Source organism: Lepisosteus oculatus, chromosome 1, assembly GCF_040954835.1.
Source record: "Lepisosteus oculatus isolate fLepOcu1 chromosome 1, fLepOcu1.hap2, whole genome shotgun sequence".
Lineage (NCBI taxonomy): Eukaryota > Metazoa > Chordata > Actinopteri > Semionotiformes > Lepisosteidae > Lepisosteus > Lepisosteus oculatus.
The window spans coordinates 27,606,770-27,624,879 of NC_090696.1; the positions used below are offsets into that span (position 1 = coordinate 27,606,770).

The 18,110-nt window shown below is 40.4% G+C and overlaps 1 protein-coding gene across 8 annotated transcripts in view; it reads right to left on the bottom strand.

Annotated features, from left to right (window-relative positions):
- The window catches only part of gab1 (GRB2-associated binding protein 1), a 94,585-nt gene that overhangs the window by 65,971 nt on the left and 10,504 nt on the right, over positions 1 to 18,110 (bottom strand). Inside the window, exon 1 of one of the 8 annotated variants that reach the window (XM_015344637.2) lies at positions 2,302 to 2,430. The exons of the other annotated variants lie outside the window; for them this stretch is intronic. Coding sequence (XP_015200123.2) covers positions 2,302 to 2,415 — 114 coding nt within the window. The 5' untranslated portion in view covers positions 2,416 to 2,430. Of the gene's footprint in view, positions 1 to 2,301; positions 2,431 to 18,110 lie in introns of those variants that run through there. 8 annotated transcript variants of the gene reach the window in all.

An 18,110-nucleotide genomic window follows, 5' to 3' on the forward strand; every position in this document is an offset into this window, starting at 1 on the left:
ATAACTTCTTACAAGCTCTGCTGCAGAGAGAGCCCTAGGAGGACATAAAATATCTGATGACTTTTGATGTCAAACCAGCTCAAATCAAAACCTGTGGACTGCTCCACAGGCTATGCAGGTTATTAAACACTTTCAAGGTCTTTGCTTTTACGAGAGAGGTCTCTTAGAGCCAAATACAAATATAGATCTCTGTAACCCGTTTGAAAATGTTAACCCACTTTTGTTACTGAACAGTAGATGGTAAAGGTCTCTCCCTTTTACAAATACAAGAGGAAGAAACCCTGACAAAGCAAAACTCAGTCCTGCATGAGAAAACAAACGACACTTCAGCACAGAACTTTTGGCTGCAGCACCGTAAACACAGAGGTTGTGTTTTTCAGAACAGGACAATTTCAAAAAGGCCTCTAAATGCAGTCCAACATTGCTAATGGAGAGAGAGCATAGCAACAGCCTTACAGCAGATTTTAAATGGAGACCTGTACTCCCTGGTCACAGCTGATAAGAAGGCAGCGATATATTGCAAGCAAACCGAAGGGTGTGCAGACCCAGTTTACCTAGGATTACCGTTTCTAATGGCTTGTAATATAGCTGGACTGGACCTATTTTAACTGCTGTAGCCATTTCATTCCACCTTTCAATCATTTTCCAGCTGGTGTCGGGACACAGCCTTTATCGAGTATCAGACAGACTCGTTCCTGCAGTCATGACACATAAGAACATTTACAAACAAGAGGAGGCCCTTCAGCCCATCTAGGTCACTTGATTTTGTGGTGCTAACTGATCCAGGCTTACACAGCTATTTCTTCAAAGAAGCCAAGTACTTTGAGCTGACTACTACTACTGTTACAACTACCTGACTATTAAATTATTACATGTTGCACAACAGCTGGAAATTCATCTTCTTCTTTGCTAAATACGTCTTGTCGCACTTTAAAAATGGAAAAAAGAAATGTTCTTATGAATTGCTCGGTAGTCATCCCAGTCTAGCCTTGCTTCTCTAAGACAACTTATACACCACCTTGGCCCTAGGCATGATGATTCTGTTTATTAAGGGGGCTGTCAGCTGCTAGAACGCACTCAGCAGATTCTATGGAACAAGTGTAAAGATGAACTGGTCAAGCCCACCTCCACAACATAATAAACCAGTTATTTTCCAGCTACACTGTCTGTATGGAAAGAAAAAAGGTCTCGCATCCAGAAGCATCATCTTAATAATTCCGATCACTAAAATTATTATTTATTACATTACTTTTTGCAATTTTTATACATCAAAAAGAAGTATAATATACAGTGCGTGTATATACTGAATGTATTAAGACATTCACCCACAAACATGTTTTACACATAATTTGTAAAGCATTGTGCAAAGGTTTGGGTTCTTTAAATATCACATGTATTGCGTAATTCATCACCTTTACAGTACATCATTGCACTGTTTTATTTATTAATACAAAGCATGTTAACATTTTAATAGCTGTATTTCAAAGAATATCAAAAAATACTTTGCGTTCTATGTTTTTACCTCTACACCTTCGCAGTGTTTTACTGGAGTACTGTTGCAGGAATTATAGATGACATCTTGAAAATCTTTCCAGCAAGTCCGTTTTGCTGGATTCTTTTAATTTTATACAGATGCTCATTTATACTGAAGCTCTACTGCACTCTACCATATACTATATACATTTCATCAGCATTATGAGAGAAAAGGGCTGGCTGCGCATGTCAGTTAGTAGTAGCCTTGCTCAAACCCCACTAGTTAACAGCTGTACACAGTAATCTTCCAGAACAAAAAATTAAAGACAAAAAATACCATATATATAAAAAAGCAGTTTCACAAGACAAATCACTTAACAAAAATATAGAAATGATCGACAAATAAATTTAAATGTATAGTCTCATAGAAATTAACTGGGCATTACACCAGAGGCCTCTTCTCTACAGTGTTTCTATAATGGCTGCTTGCAGGGAATGTTCAGATTGCAGGACAGCAGATCGGCACATTCTCGATAGATTTCCTGCCTCACTGTGGCTCATTGCTACACCAAAAACCTTTCAAGTCACAGAAATATCACCGCATGGTGTAAACGTACACTTTCAACACGCTGAACAGCTTTTGAGCAAAAACAGTGCTAAACAGTGCTTTGCTTCTCCACGAGAGAAACTCAGGTCCCTTCAGGAAATTCTACAACTCCAGAAAACAATTTCAAACACTGGCGAAGTGAAGGAGTGAGAGGAGGAAAGGAAAACCCTGCCAAACAGCCCAGGAATTGGGAAAATGCAGAGTGCGGCAGTTTTTTTTACCTTGTTTTGCCGTTTGCTTGCAGGGAGGATCGATAACGCGCGCTGGAGCCTGCGTCTGGCTCCGGAGCTTGCTGTGCGCTGTACGGTCTGGCTACTTTCCTGTCGGCTTTCCATCGCCGTCTACAACACCCTGCTCCAGTAACCCCTGACCCACAGGAAGTAGGCACAATGGACTGAAAATAACAGAAACTGTCCCCTCCATCACGCTTCAACAAAGAGCAGGCACACAAATATGGATCGCACTGCTGGGATACTAAAATATCTCCAGCACTGAAAGCAAAAAGCCCAACGAGGCAGTAATGACCAGTGCATCCCCACCCCTGCAGGGCCTTGTGCCTTGAGCCTTGTGCCTGTGACACCCATGTCTGGACATGAGGAGAGGACCCCGATGCTTCTGTGGCAGCCCCGACAACAACAACAGGGTTTAAAGACTTGTAACTAAGGCCCTCTAACTCCACTGCATGGACCAAACTCTTTGAATGATTCTGGCCACATGACTGGCTAGTTTTAACTTTCTCTGCCAAAAATCTGGATTCTCATGTTTAAGCTTTCAGCTGGCGCATCTAAATGAAATTAAACTCAGGTGCACATCAGAGTCATAATCCCCTCATGGGTTCTGCAGTTGTTTTTAGGGAGAGAGGCACAAGCAGAAGAATACACTACTTAAAGACTCCCAACGTCACTTGTGATATGTGCAATAAGTCTACTACCCCTCTGCATGGTGCTGTATCATTTAATTGTAATTCACGCATTATGTAGCAAAGCCTCAGAACAATGCTGTGATAAAATCAAAGTTTATTGGGATAAATATAAAAAACAATTTCATACATCTGACAGTCTCAGATGCATCACAAGACAAGTGATCTAAGATGATCTCAGCATCTTAACAGGGTTCAGGCTGTTCCTGTTTTCACAGAAGCCAGGAACTGGAAGAGGAGGCTCAGCTCAGCTCCATTTTCCAATATCAGCTCACAGCAACCCTGACTCAGGATGCTGAGAAAACCCCTTGAAGACGAAAGATGCTCCTGGAGCAAGATTGTGGAGCCCCAGAGTTTCAGGGTCTCTGGCTGAATTTAGCCTTAAACTGAAGCTCCATCTGGCTGCTGGGGTTGGCTGCCAGGCTGGCAGAGTTTCCCCGAACAGCTTGCACGTCTCTGCAGGCTGGCACAGAAATGACTCTCATGCCAAGCAATTAACTGCAAGGCTAAATTGAGCTACACGTACCTGTCAGGTTGGAGCCCACAAACAGCACTTCACAAGGGACAGTAATTTACTGCCGACTACCAAACCTAACCTTCACAATATCAAGTCTGGGGCTGAAGGCACCCCAGGCTTTTAATTTGGAAATTAAAATTTAATGGAAAAAGAACTAGCACATTGACTATACATATTTTTTTTCTTTGCCCAGTTAACCCTTTATGTCTTAAAACTGATTTTAGACAGAAATAAAGAATCGCTTGCATATTGCAGGAATGTTTCCTGCAATATGCAAAATGTTCTCAATTTTCTCTGCACATCAAACGTACCATGATGAATATTCAGAATGTTATTTAGATTGTCAAAATAAACTGTTAATTATAAAACGCGTGTTAATTGGTTGATTGGATGCATAAAATTCAGGGATACACATATATATATACACATAATCTAGTACAACAAGTGAAATGCATTCATACAATAATGATTCAGTCACAAACAATAACCCAAGAATTCAATGAAAACAAACCACGTGTGTGCCGAGAAACGAAAAAATGCAGTTTGTTCATCCATGTAGAGGAAAACCTTGCAGAGTGTTTTTAGTGGCGTATGATTCACATCTGGCTCTTGGGGAGATAAACCCTGTTCAGTGCTCACCTCGATTCTACAGTCCCGTCTTTACATGACTTTGCACTTCCAGCAGGCCCGAAGCCCAGATTCAGAGTTCACAAACCTTCTACACCATAAAGGGTTAAAACCAGAACACGCTTGAGAGCTGGAAGTAAATGTTAGAGCTCTCAGTAGGTCCTCAGAATACTTTCAAGCTTCTAAATGTACAGAGTAATTATACTCTGTATAAGCAAGCTCCAGTCACCAACTTCTGTGCCAGCACTGCTTAAAATGGAACCTATCGCAAAAGGACCACAGGTGCTGACACCGACTGCAACTGCTCACAATTAAATACTGCGTTTTAATGACTACAAGCCTGACAGGGCGTAACACAAGAACACACTCTTCTGTGACACAACAGTTGCTTCCCTGATGGAGGCAGCTTTACTTTGTTGTGAATTTGTTTAATAGAATCAAACACTTAGCAGTAGATCCAGACAATGGAAAGTCATACTGTATTGCTTTTAAATTGTATTTTTAGCTCATAAAATAACCAGATAGACCTGTCCTGACCTGCAGTTAAGACAGCTTGGAGACAAATTCACTCTTGGCTTATTTAATTGTATAGTTGATATTGCTGCTTGCCAAGATGATTCTGTCACGGTACTTTCTTTCTCTAGTTGACAGTGCATGTATGCATAAGCTACTGCAAGTCTTGATATTTTTCAGTTACAATCTGTGTAACCCTACATTTTGAGAAACAGGTTTCAGGTGTCTTTTATTTTCTAAGAGACGGGCCTACTTTCAGAGTCCACCAGCTGCAGTCAGGTGTGTTTCTGTCCAGGGACACCACATTAATTCTTACAAGTCAAATAGCTGCAGCTCCAGAACCATGACTTCATTTTATAGCTCTCTGCAGCCATGTGGGCTGGAAAGTTGTTGCCACACCACATTAAAAATAGCTGGACCCATTTAGAAACATGTGCAGGCCCTCTGACACGCTGCTTGTGACATCCTGTTTTGTTTCTGAAAGAGCACGCTGTGAGTTTAAGGGCCTTCCACTAGGCTGGAGAGCACTCATTTGTGTGCAGCAACACATCCAGTTCTAACCTTGGAGAACAGCCTTTCCTTTTCTTATTGCTTATTGTAAATGCTTAAACACAAAATCTTAAGCAATTCAAATGCCACCATTCAACGACAATAATTATAAGAATAACAACTGAATGTTTTGCATTTGAGAACAAAGTGCCAAGCATGTCTCTGAAGCTCCACATGATCTAAGGATCTACTCTGCCTGATCATGGAGATCATCTGATCTAGAGGAACAACACTTTCCCTTTTTTACAAACCATCTCACCTGCATTCACTTCACTGAGGAGTCAGAGCACACTTTCAAAAAAAGGAGCTGGATCTCAGAAAATGGTCTTAACACCTGTAATGCACAATACTATGCTTAGCTTTTGTATTTGCTACTTTCATAGTCCTCCTCCATTCCCACAGTGGTGGACTAAAAGGAAACAGCAGAGCTTTTAGCTGAACACTAAATATTGGGGCTTCTCCTGCTGCAGATGAAATGTTATTACTCTATAAGCCTGCGGTTTGACAAAGAGGCTCAACCACACTACTGGATCATTATCCTGGCTCCCCTGACGGGCTAAAGTATCCATATTAAAGAGGCTAATCCGTTCACTCTGATATATCAGTGCTCACAGCCCCAGAAAGAGGTGCTGGGGAGGTTACAACACTGAACAGAAAGCAGATCGGATTTCCATCATCATCATCACGACACAAAGCAGGGTTTGAAAAATTTCACCCGTTTGTGATTTCCAATACAAAATAAAGAACCCCCCCCAAAAAAGATGAAAAGGGTTCTTATTGTTATAAGCATTCACAATATACAACAGAAGGGTCCAAAAAGCAATAGAACTATTATACCTGCTTTAATACCTAAAGTAAGACACATTCAAGTTTTTTGTTTTATTGCTCATTAGAAGCTATAAAAAGCAAGAAAATCCAGAATACTTGGAAATGTCCACAGCAGATAAAAACATTCTCTGAATTTCTAAAATATTCTGCTGAAGCAGGAGATAAACTGAGTTTCCTGGCTTGTTATTTATATTTTCTTTATACACTGCATTAAGCAAATGATTTACAGTTTAAGAGTCAGACAGACCTGTAATTACCAACCCAAACTTGCCAACAACACTGACACATCCATAGTGCTGTCCTCACATTACCTCTACATACTTTGAGACTCAAATTAAAATTTTACCAGTATATGCACAGTTTTCTTCTCTGCCCTGTTTTGGTAGCCACTCACTTTCCTGCCATCTAGGATACTAAACAGTGAAAGAAAAGTTAAATTGACCGATAATGTACACTGTGACCCATTCAATACCAATTACAGATTTTACCCCTTAAGCCCTAATTCAGCCATGAAGTTACACTCACTGCAGTTGTGCTGTGAAGCCAAGTCTCATCTTCACACCTCTTAAAATCATGAAACCTTACTAATAATGATGCTTCTTGGTTTTTTACCCCCCAAAATGTTATCATTTCAATGAGCAGTTCACCGATGAGAGGAAGAGACACTCTCAATAACTGGATTCAAGTATGTCCATTTCATATACTGACTTGTCACATTACTTAAATACTGTAAACAAACATCCAACTATTAACCCATAAAGAAAAACCTTGCTTTTTGAATATGCTTCTGAGCCAAAAAATCTCAGACTCATTAATCGTATTAAATCTTATCAGTAGGACTCAGCCATTTTCTAATCACTTTTGCCCAGATACAGACTTAGCTCAGTAGACTTAAGATTTACTCTTTCACCTGCTCACAAGCTTAATTGCTAATGCCAGAGATTCACAAGACGTTATGCAAATATCTTCAACTGATACATCACCTTTCAAGTGCCACCTTTCTATGACCAAGGAAAAATGCCAATTTATTCCAAGTCGTCAGCTTTAATCAAATACAACTCAAATAAGTGTACAATAACTTGTTAAAAAAGAAATTCACACTTGCAGATATCCAACCGCTATTTGCTTTCCCTCCAATAGATCTTTACCAGTTTTTTACATACAGGTATCAATATCAAAAGCACACAGTACAAGTATCATAAAAATCTTATTTATTTTACATATTGGAAAAGCCAAGAAATTACAAACTCTCAGAGATACCGACCAATAAACAAGCAAATATATTTGGTCTTGTGTTTGAGAACTGACGGTTAGCTACAGATTAAAGTCTGTCACCATAGCGTTTAAAGAGCAGCTCAAAGAAAGATCCCCGAAAAAGACAAAGCTTCTGGGAAGCAAGACAAAGGCTGGGCTGGCCGGAGTGAACGGACTTCAATGTTCGTGGTCAACGTTTGCAAGCCGTTTTGGCGATTTCGGAGGTCAAGGTGCAGCAAAAGGTCATCTGGGTGGTATGTAACCCATCTGTGCCCCGCTTAGTCACATGCATTTGACAAAGCAGCATCTTTTAAATTCAACACATTCCATTCGCACAGCAACTCCGTTCACATGACTGAAGTGTCCCTTCAACACTCCGACAAGACCAAACAATTGCTCTTTTAGTTCTGCGGTCTGCACAACTACTACAATGTTTCATGCCATCACAGACCAAGAAAAAAGAACTGGATTACGCTTCAGGCTAACCCCAACCAGACACATCCAAATTCATTCTAATCTTTCATTTTCCCCTAACGTATGAGATTAGGAACCATAACCAAGAATTGTCCTGAAGCTGTAAATGAAAAACAACAGAAAACCACTTCAGAAGCTTTTTTTGGGGAAGTGGTTGGTCATGGTTAATTACAGTGGTTTTTCTTGACTGTGGCAAACCTTTGTAATTATTTGAAGACCCTTATTAAAGATCTGATCGTTACCACAAGCCTGCCTTCAACATTTAAATATAAAAAATATCAAAAAAGGTGAACCGGGAGCCGGGGGGTGGGGGGGGTTAATTCTTCCCTTTTTAAGTTTTAAATGCTGAGATCACACAGACTAAGTCTAATCTCAAAGAAGAAAAAAGGAGCCTGCAAAATAAAATCAAATCAAAAAAGAAATGTAAAAAGATTTCAAATGACTTCGATATACCCTACATTTTTCCTTAGGTGTTCTAGGCTAAATACTAGGTAGGACAGAAGATACTAATAAGAAGCACATATTGAGGTATACTTATGTTATGCAGGAAAGAGGAACATTTGCTGCTATTGAACCCTGCCAAATCCTTCCAAAGATACTGTTCACTGGACCCATGGAGTCTGTCCGGCTGATAGCAGGGGGGGGAACAATGCTCAGTTGGCATTACCTGAGTGCTACGTCTGGCCACAGACCTGAAAAGGGGTAGAAAAGAGCTGGTTTACAAAACACAGTGTTAATCTTCATCATCAAAGGCCATCTGCAGCGCTCAAGAGAGAAGACCTGCAGACTAGAAATTCTTCAACCAAACAGAGATGAAGCAGCAGATGACCTTTTCCTGTTGATTACATTCTGGACTTGTGGGCCAGGAATAAAAGCAAGCAAAAAAAAATTAAAAAGGAAGCTACTGACCTTGATTTGCCAATAGAGCTCAAATTCTCACAACTTGAAAGGCGGTCAATAACGACGAGCAGGAGCAGACACCGCAATAACACAGAGCAGCAGTGTGCTGGACCATTGCAGGGGGACAGACAAACGGGGGAAAAACTCAGGAGAAAAGGCTTCAGCCAGGGTATGACGAGGTCAGCAGAAGAGCAGGAGCCACAACTGCTGTTCCCATCACACAGAGCAGCACAGTTCCGTATCACAGCCCTCGCAGCGAGCATCTGCAGCTCAGTCACATACCCAGCAATGAGGAAAGCTTTCTCTTTCCCCCCCTCTCTCTGTGCCTCCCTCTTTAACTATCTTCTCTGGCTCCAGGCCAGCTTAGTGATATCAATGGCTCAGCTCTAATGCAATATAGAGGGGCTGCAAAGAAGAGAAGCAACAGAAGTACAGTAGCAGCTCACTAGGGACTACAACCGAGAGCAGAGGTCTGGAGTTACCAAGTCATGAATACGCAGAGAACTAACCATTACGGGGGGCCGTCTCGCAGTAACCTGAGAAATTACACGGGGCACCGACGGTATTTCACAGCTTGTCTGCAGCCCTGCCTTCCCAAAACCACGGGGGATCTTCAGAGGGAGGCAAACCGAGGTAGACCGTCAGCAATACTGTGCTCACAGTCCAGCAGGGGAGGACCTGTTCATCTGAGGAGCGCTCTCTCAGAATCAATGCATTTACTGTAGCAAGTGCATGAGTAACAAAAGGTGGCGGCAAAACTAATTCAGGATTGTACAAAATCTTAAAATTTAGCAGGGCTGCACTGCAGATTACATGAGAAGCCCTTGTACCTTTTATAAATGTGCTACTTATAAAAGGTAGCCGAAGTGTGGATATTTTTTCCCCTGCGGGACTCTGGAATTATAAGCAACATTTAAACATTATGGATCTTTTTTTATATCTGTTAGATGTATTATTTTTATCTATGGGCATAAACTTATGGGTGGCATAGCTATTAGCAGAAGGTTATATGTACAAATCCCAATTACAGTAACCAATAAGCACTAATCTTGAACAAGGCACTTCATTCAGCTTGCTCCTGTAAATGTCAGAATCTCCTCAGAACTCAGGTTCCCCGGACGGCTGGGCATAGTCAGGATCTCCTCAGAACTCAGGTTCCCCAGACGGCTGGTGCATAGTCAGGTTCCCCATACAGCTGGGAATGGTCAGGATCTCCTCAGAATCCAGGCTCTCCAGACGGCTGGGAATAGTCAGTTATCTCCACAGGCTGGCAACCCTTGAGGCCAGCTGCAAGCGAAACTCTGGTGCAGGGCTGTGTTCCCACTGATGTGTGGAGACAGGCTGTTGGCCGAGGAGTCCACCGACACTTCCCTTAGGAGGTCACGGGGTGAGCAGGTACGAAACGAGACGTGTAGAACGCACAAAAGGGGATTTCAAATTGGGTGGTCAGGATGAAAAATAATTGACGTTTCTGAATTTCTAAGCAAAAGACCAAAACTGTAAAAGGTTTGTTTTTTCCATTAAAACCGGGTAAGTCTTACAGTACACACTACACATGGCACTTTTCACATCACCCTACCCTCTAATATTATTACATATTTACTCTGAGACGTTCTTAATAAACAACACTAACAGGGTGTTATTTTTTATATTAAAATATCAAGTACTACATTTAAGACTCAATTTAGTACAGCACTGGAATTTTGATTAAGAAAGTGATATTTGCCTAATATTTGGACTGTAAAAGCAATATTTGGGTGGTTAATTCAGTTCCTTTCATTACATTATCATAGCCTTTTGTACAAATCCTGTTATTTGGTTGCTCTGAATTAAAAATGAACATTAGATTTGTACTTTCGCTCATTTAATGTTTGTGTATTGAGAGATTTTGTTCTTTTAAATCATTAAGTACTTTCTATGCACACATAACTGCGCGTCTTTATGCTGCAATTCATAGTAATGATGTTCAAAGCCTATGAGTTAATGAATAACTCAGCATATACAAAACATTCATATTTGTTATGTCCTCATGGGTTATTAATACACTAACATCTTTTGTTCCGATGTGATGGGTGTGAGCAGGTCGTAGCAAAGCCGATTTTAACACATGGAAATAAAATGAAAAGAACCACAAGACAGAAAACCGAATTCTGAAATGCTGTAAATGCTACCCTGACCAAAAAAAAAAGAACAAACAGAAATTAAACCAAGCGCTCGAGTGCTGCTCAAAAGGATTTAAAAGGAAATGTGGTGCAACCGAAGGAGGTCTACCATGCATTCAGAGAAGAGGGCAAATGAGAGCACCCAGTGTAACTACAACATGGGCTTGCTGGCCTGCCATCTGCTAAGCATTAGCGGTTCACAGGAAACTCTACTGCAGATCCTCTTGGGCTCTAGGGAGCACAGCCATTCCACCCTACACTGCAATTTGCAACATCAAGAAAACAGAAGTCTTACGGAAACTTCAGCAAAATTCCTGCGTGGAGCAACAACCCAAGTGTAGTCAGGGCAGAAGGAGGATATATATACATACAGTGGACAGACAACGTCTACACACCATTACTGAAACTGCAGGTTTTTGTGATGTAAAGCCAAAAATCATGTCAGATAGTTTTCCATCTTTAATGTGACCTTGCAATCAACAAAATTCAAGAGAAAAACAAATAGATAATTACTAGGAAAACTAATTGAAATTAAAAAAACCTGCAACACCTTGGCTGCATAACTGTGCATACACCCCCACCCAACTAATACTTTATGGAAGCAAAGATGACATCTATTAATGAAAGAAAGAACTAGGAAATGAGTCTCCTGTGTGACACCCCAAGGAGATTCTGAGTCCACCCATCCACCATCACAGCTCTAGGTGCCCACTCGGACACCTGTGATCAATCCAATCCGGAGCTTGGCCAAACTGAAGTCAGGGCCCAAACATCACCTTCGTAATGAATACTCTCATACAACATTTATTTGTGAGCATAACTGGGCATCAGGGAAAGTCTGCAAACCCCGTCATTACCACCACATCATTGCCTGAATCACAGCCTTGATTCAGGCCCTCTTAGAATGGCACCATTGTGACTAAATATCACTGAGCTACGTAACTGCAATGGGGTTATCGTCATAAATGACAACTTTGTGCATGCCAACAAATGGTGGTCTGAAAGATGAATTCTGGCTGTCTCTGTCAATTGGCAGTGGTATAACACAAGCATGCTGGACAAATCACAAAAGAATTACAGAAGCCCGTGTCAGAGAACCACATTGATTTGTTGGCAAAAGCATAAAGCTGTGGAGGGAAAATAATATCAACTTCAGAAGTCAGCTTCAGATTCCAATTGTTGTCGTCAATTGGAATCTCATAATAAAACACTCCGATGACCTGCTTTTGTTAAAGAAACAACCACCCTGAATCTTCAGCACCGTAACATACAACTTTAGCAGACAAAATGAACCAGAGCTTACAAGTGGAAACTGCATGTGGAAGTGCATCTATAACAGAGGATTGGGGAGTAAGGAACACACTACCCAGCCCAGCCATGTTTTTGATGACCATACCCTGGCATTTCTCAACAAATGGCTGGATGAGGTCCTTGGATCAATTCATTACTCAACTCACTAAATCACTAATCGCGAACCCTTCTTGTGATCTTATTTGTTTCCACTCGGGACTTGTATGAGAGCGATCCCCAAATGATGCAACATTTCACACGTCAGCAAATCTGAACTCTTCTTCACAAAAGGAAAGGGAGGGAGGAAAGCACTGTAGAGGCAAGGGCTCTGGACTCAGAACTGGTGGGTTGTGGGTTCCAGTCCCTGCTGCCGACACTGCTTTTCCCCTGAGCAAGACACTTTATCACAGCTTTAAACACACATGGATACCAGCACTGCTGGAAGTAAAACCACAAAGGGATGTCTTCCCATCCAGGGGAGAGCCATGCCTTTCCAGTCATCTCAATGAGAACAATGTTATTGTATTGTTACTGCTGTGGCAGGATGACAGGTTCAAGCAAGACGGCGGCTCCTCTTTACTGCATCCCCCAGAATGCTCCAGGGAATGACTGGCCCAGTAAACTGACCCGTTTGGCGAAAGATAATCAGTCAGGTGGCATTTAAATAAACAGGAAGCAGAGGCTTCCAGCTGCCAGTCATTGTCTGCCGTCCAGAGAGAGAGCAGATCCTCTGCTAATGCTCTGCACTGGCATGAGAAGAGAGAAGGAAACGACAGAGCGGGGACCCTGGGACTGTGGAAGTGCATGTTGAGTTTTGGGAACTTTGCTTTAGAAGAGTGGGAAGAGTTTTTTTTTTTAATGGTTTGAATGTTCAGGAGGGAAAGTTTTTGGCTTCAGAAAGAAGCCAATAAACATCTTAGCTGGCCAGCTGTTTATCTTCAGAAACTTCAAGAAGTGCATTTAAAAAGCTCAAAGAGGACCTGAGGTTCTGTTTTGTGGTTTTGGTTTGTTTCCCCCACACTACAAATAAAGAGCAAACGGTTACCTTTATGGCTGTGTTTGTGTGTTTGTTTTACCTAGACCTCCTATTGTAATGATCCAGTTATGGCACCCCACCCCTGGGTGTATCAAAGTGTCTATCAGTACAAACAATAAACAGTAAAAGCCAAGAAGATGAAAAATGGTCACGGCGACAGGTAATTTATACATTTGTTTATTGACAATTTGCGTTTTCTCTCCTAAAAGCATCAGGACAAAGCATGCCTGACTTCACTCAGAAATCATGACTATAGACATGCAGAACTGTAGCTGTAGTTTTACCATAAAAGACAGAAATGTAGAAGAAATGGAAAGCTCATGACCAAATTGGGGAAAAAATACAGCATCATATCCGTGAGACCTTCAGTCCACAGGATTAAAAACATCAGGGCTAGATCACAGTGTCAAACATGCAGTTTTCAGAATTTACAGTTGCACACCAAAATATACGCTAAAAGATTAAGCACAATAAGGCTTTATATTTAAAGAGGAAAAAAAGCTACCTGTATATATCCAGTATCAAAAGAATCTATGGTTAAGAAATACCTGCTTACAAATTAGCCTAAACAAAGAAACACTAATATTATTCTGCTTAAAGAGAACTCGATAATCCAGTTAAAGTATTAGACTGTGTAAATTAGATGGAACAGAAGAGTACATTTAATATTTTATTCTGTAATTTAAAACCTAACACTTCAAAAATAAACTTAGAAAATGCCATACTAAAGCTAAATGACAATACAGCCCATATGAAAGAGTAACTGTACAGCTGAGTGCTGCAGATTGCTGAAATTCAATACCAGAGGTACTCAAATAGCAGAGATTCCAATCCATTCCAGTGCAGCTCTTTGGCAAAAACTGCTTCTAAATTATATGTTTGAGCTAAGTAGCACTTAATCAAATAACTAAAGAACTGGATGTGCCAAATCCTTGCAATGGATGTAGCTTTTGCACTGGAAAGGCCGGTATTACTCAGCAACAGTGTCCCGTAAATGTACATATACATTTAATTTGTCCTTGAACAACAAGATCATAAACTTCATTCTAAATAAAAAGTTGTCATTTTTTTACAGCCAGCATTTCACCAACCATAAACTAAAGCAAACATGTGAACAGAACATACCAAACAAAGGCTACCACTGTGCAAGTTTGTCCTGCTTTGCTCAAACATAATTTTAATATTCTTCAAGAGTTAAAACTTCACTTAAGTCAGCTTTTAAAAGGAAAACTCTGAGGCGCACATTTGACGCTTTCTTCTTGTGAAGAAAAGTATTTACCTAAAAGTATTCCCATTCTAGCAAGAATAATTGCAGTGTAAATCTCCCCAGACCTGGGGCCCTGCCATCCTGAGCTCACAGCCTCACAGGGACTCTCTGTATATTCTTACTAGTGCAAGACTCATCGCAGCCACTGGAATCCTAAATACAGGCTATTACACCAGTGAAAACAAACCAAGGAAGAGCAAACGTCTCCCACACTGAGAGCCACAGCAGGATGATCAGACTGGGAAAACTGAATCGGCATGCAAATAATCCAGAGCAGGCAAATCTCTCCAATTGTTATTTAAATCACACAGGTTCTGTCAAATCAAGCTAACTGCCCTCGGTGCAAAACATAAAAGTATTTGCATATGTTGAAGGTTTTGACAAGGCATTTATCTTGTGCCTGTGAAATAGGTTTTTGTCGTTTTACAAGTTAATGGATCTCTCAATTTGTTTTTGAAATTTTCAAGACCCGTTGTGTACATTGCTTACATCAGTTTGCATGGTCTAAGCCTTGAGGCTTTTAAGATAGAGGGAGAAGCACACTATCTTCAACTTTCACTAATCACAGTATTGCCAAGAAACATTCCCCTAAGCAAGCCCTTCCAGTTATACGTTTCAATAAATAGACCCATTTATTCTAAAATACATCTGTCTAGAAACGTTTGCAGAAGAAAAAAAAACAAGACAAGCAATCATTTACAAACCAGTGCTTGCTAGGCTCAGTAGTTTAACACAGTAAAGTGTTCCACAATACTTGAAAAATACTGTAATATGTACCTTTCATTCCATTTTTACATAAACATTTTCAACAACAGCTGTAAAGGACAAAACGTACAGAAGTATTAACCCATCGGCTCTTTATTTGTATTGAAATCAAGACTTGTAGCAGCTCCTTAGGTGAAAGTGTTTTAAAAGCTCAGACTTTTTAAAAATAAAATGTCATGCTGTCATGATGCTTCAATTTCTCCATTCACTTTCCTCACAATCTAAAGTCAAGAATGTGCCTCAATCGCTTCCGTTAAGTGAACAGTGTAATTCACATACCATGTAAACAGCCTTATTATGCGATTACTGCTTGCCCATTAAATTACACAGAGTCAATTCAAGCGTCACCAACATTAGTTTACACTCTAACTTTCTCACAAACATTGCTTTGCTTCTGAGGGCCCATGTCAATATTCCCTTACTTTCAGCCACAAAATTTGAAAGTTCAATTTAAACTCTTCTCTCTGTTTTGGCTAAGAAAACTAAAACCTGAGAACTCTCCCTATCTTGCTGCAGAATCATTCCTTCCTTCTTCCAAGGCTGCAGTGCTTCTCTGAGCGCGTAGAACCAGAGTGTGTTCTGTTCCCTTTCCCACCATTTGAAATGCCAGTCAATTTTTAGGGGGAGTAAACACACGCCTCTTCAGAGAGCTGGGCTGTGAGGCTTCCATTTTTGCAGTGTATTTGCCCGATACCGAGGACTGACATGGGTTTTGCTGATGACAGTCTAGAAAGCATTCAGCCAAGAACCCGAAGTATAGCAAGCTGAGGATTCTCACTACCTGTGCCCTGCCCAGTTCCAGCCATGCTGTTTCAACATCTACAGACACAGCTGAAGGGAGGTTACCACAGCCAACACCACAATTCTGGAGCACGCCTGCACAATCTGTGATTGTCTGCACCCAATTCCGAAACGAGCTCTGAAGAAACTAAAGGAAAAAGAAAATACTTGTCAACCTGTTTTAAATGAATTGACCTGCTGACATTCATAATCAAACTTTTTGTTCTGCAGAGAATATGACCAAACAATGCAAATACAGTTTCACAGTAAGTAACTCAGGAAGTGTCACATGCCGAGATGAAAACCAATTATACAGTGCTATGATGAAAATCAATTATTCCTTGTAATGTTCTAAGATAAAAATAAGACATGGAAACTAAACTCATTTTCACCTGATAATGATGATGCCGAAATGGCATTTTCACCTGATAATTTGAAGCATTAACAGTTCAAAGCAAATCATGAAAAACAGCCTCCTACAAAGTCATTTAAAGAAGAACTGCCACACCATCTTTATATTTAGGGGTTAGAAGGAATCTGCATTGCTGAGTGCATTTCAAACCACAATGAAAGTAAGTTGCACAAAGCAACGTGTAAAACCTCCAATTTACATCACAAAATAGACAAAATGTCCATGTATGTGCAGCATCGCATTCGGCGTTTCGGAACAAGGCAACCAAACTTTTTGTGAAGTGAAGCAGCTCTATTACATAGCTCCATTACAAACAGGCTTGTGAATACATCTCTTTTAGTCCAAAAGAAATACTGCTCTTGACTTCCGAGTCATTTCTGCCGACAAACACTACTTGTTCGCTGATTCAAGCGGATCACGTCGGAACAGTTCTGCAGTGAAACGTCTGCAGCACAACCTGTAGTTATTCACTCGTACATCACATTACATTGTCATCATGTGACTAGTGAGCAGGAAGGGCCACTTCACGCCCCAATTCGTGGGAGTTCTTGATCTCGCCATTGGCGAGACCAGGGGCTTGCAACAACACGGAGACCTTACAGTACTTTCACAAAGTTCATGATTTTTTGCTTAATTCAGAATTTGTAGAAGTTTGTGATACCGTCAATAAATTTATTTTGTTCCCAAGATTTAATAATCGGTCTGAGAAACTGTATCTGCAGTTCCACTTTAAGACAGAATTTCATTCTTTCAGAATTTTAAAAACTTGAAATCTCACTATGAACCATGACCCTCATTGGGGTTTGGCTAGTTCGATTTGTTTTGAACTCTGCACCCATCAAACAAACTCCAATTACCTGAATTTCTTGGAACAAAGACCGTCTTTCCAAAAGATTTGGGATTAAGTGTTTCAGGTGAATGCAATGAGAGCTTTTAGAGCTCTGACCCAGAGATGCAGTGCTCTGATCTCATACAAGTCTGGGATGTTTTGTTATATGAGGGGACAGCTTATGTTGAGGGCAGTAATTAAGGCATCCTGGGAACTACAGTAATTTAGAGAACAAAAAATATCAATGAGTGTTTCTGTTCCCAAGTGAATAGCTGACTCTGAGCATTACGTCTCAGTGATTTCACTTCACTGAATTACAAGCCAAGCTATGATCATTTACAAAATTGAGAATCACACTAAGTAGTTTGCTTGTTCACAAAATCCCAAAGCTGTTCTGAAATCCTTTAAAGATGTCCAAAAAACTAAACAAACAACAAGGGAAATAGCCAGGGAATTCTGTCTTTTTGATTAAATTTGGCTTGAGAATTTTCAGAAGCAAAGTCCACAACTTAAACCAACATGAGTAACATATGAAGGAATAAAGTACTCAGGCAGGATATCAAAACAGAATGATATAATCTAGCACAGAGATCATCAGTCAGGATGCCTGAAAACACAAAAAATAATATCCCTTGCCGGAGAACTAACATTAAATTTTCATGCTGTATTTAATATATAATGGGCGCTAAATTATTAACTGCAAATGCATTTTCCATTTCGAGTGTTAGCAGAATTCTACAAGCACCATTGTAAATGGGCTGTTTTACAATGCATTCTTCAGGAACTCCAAAATAAAGTATAAGGGATTATGCAAGCACAGTACAATGCAACTAAACAACGGACTTGTTTTTTTTTGGGGGACTTCTTGATAAATATTCCTTGCCTCCTGTTTATAAGTAGATTTCATG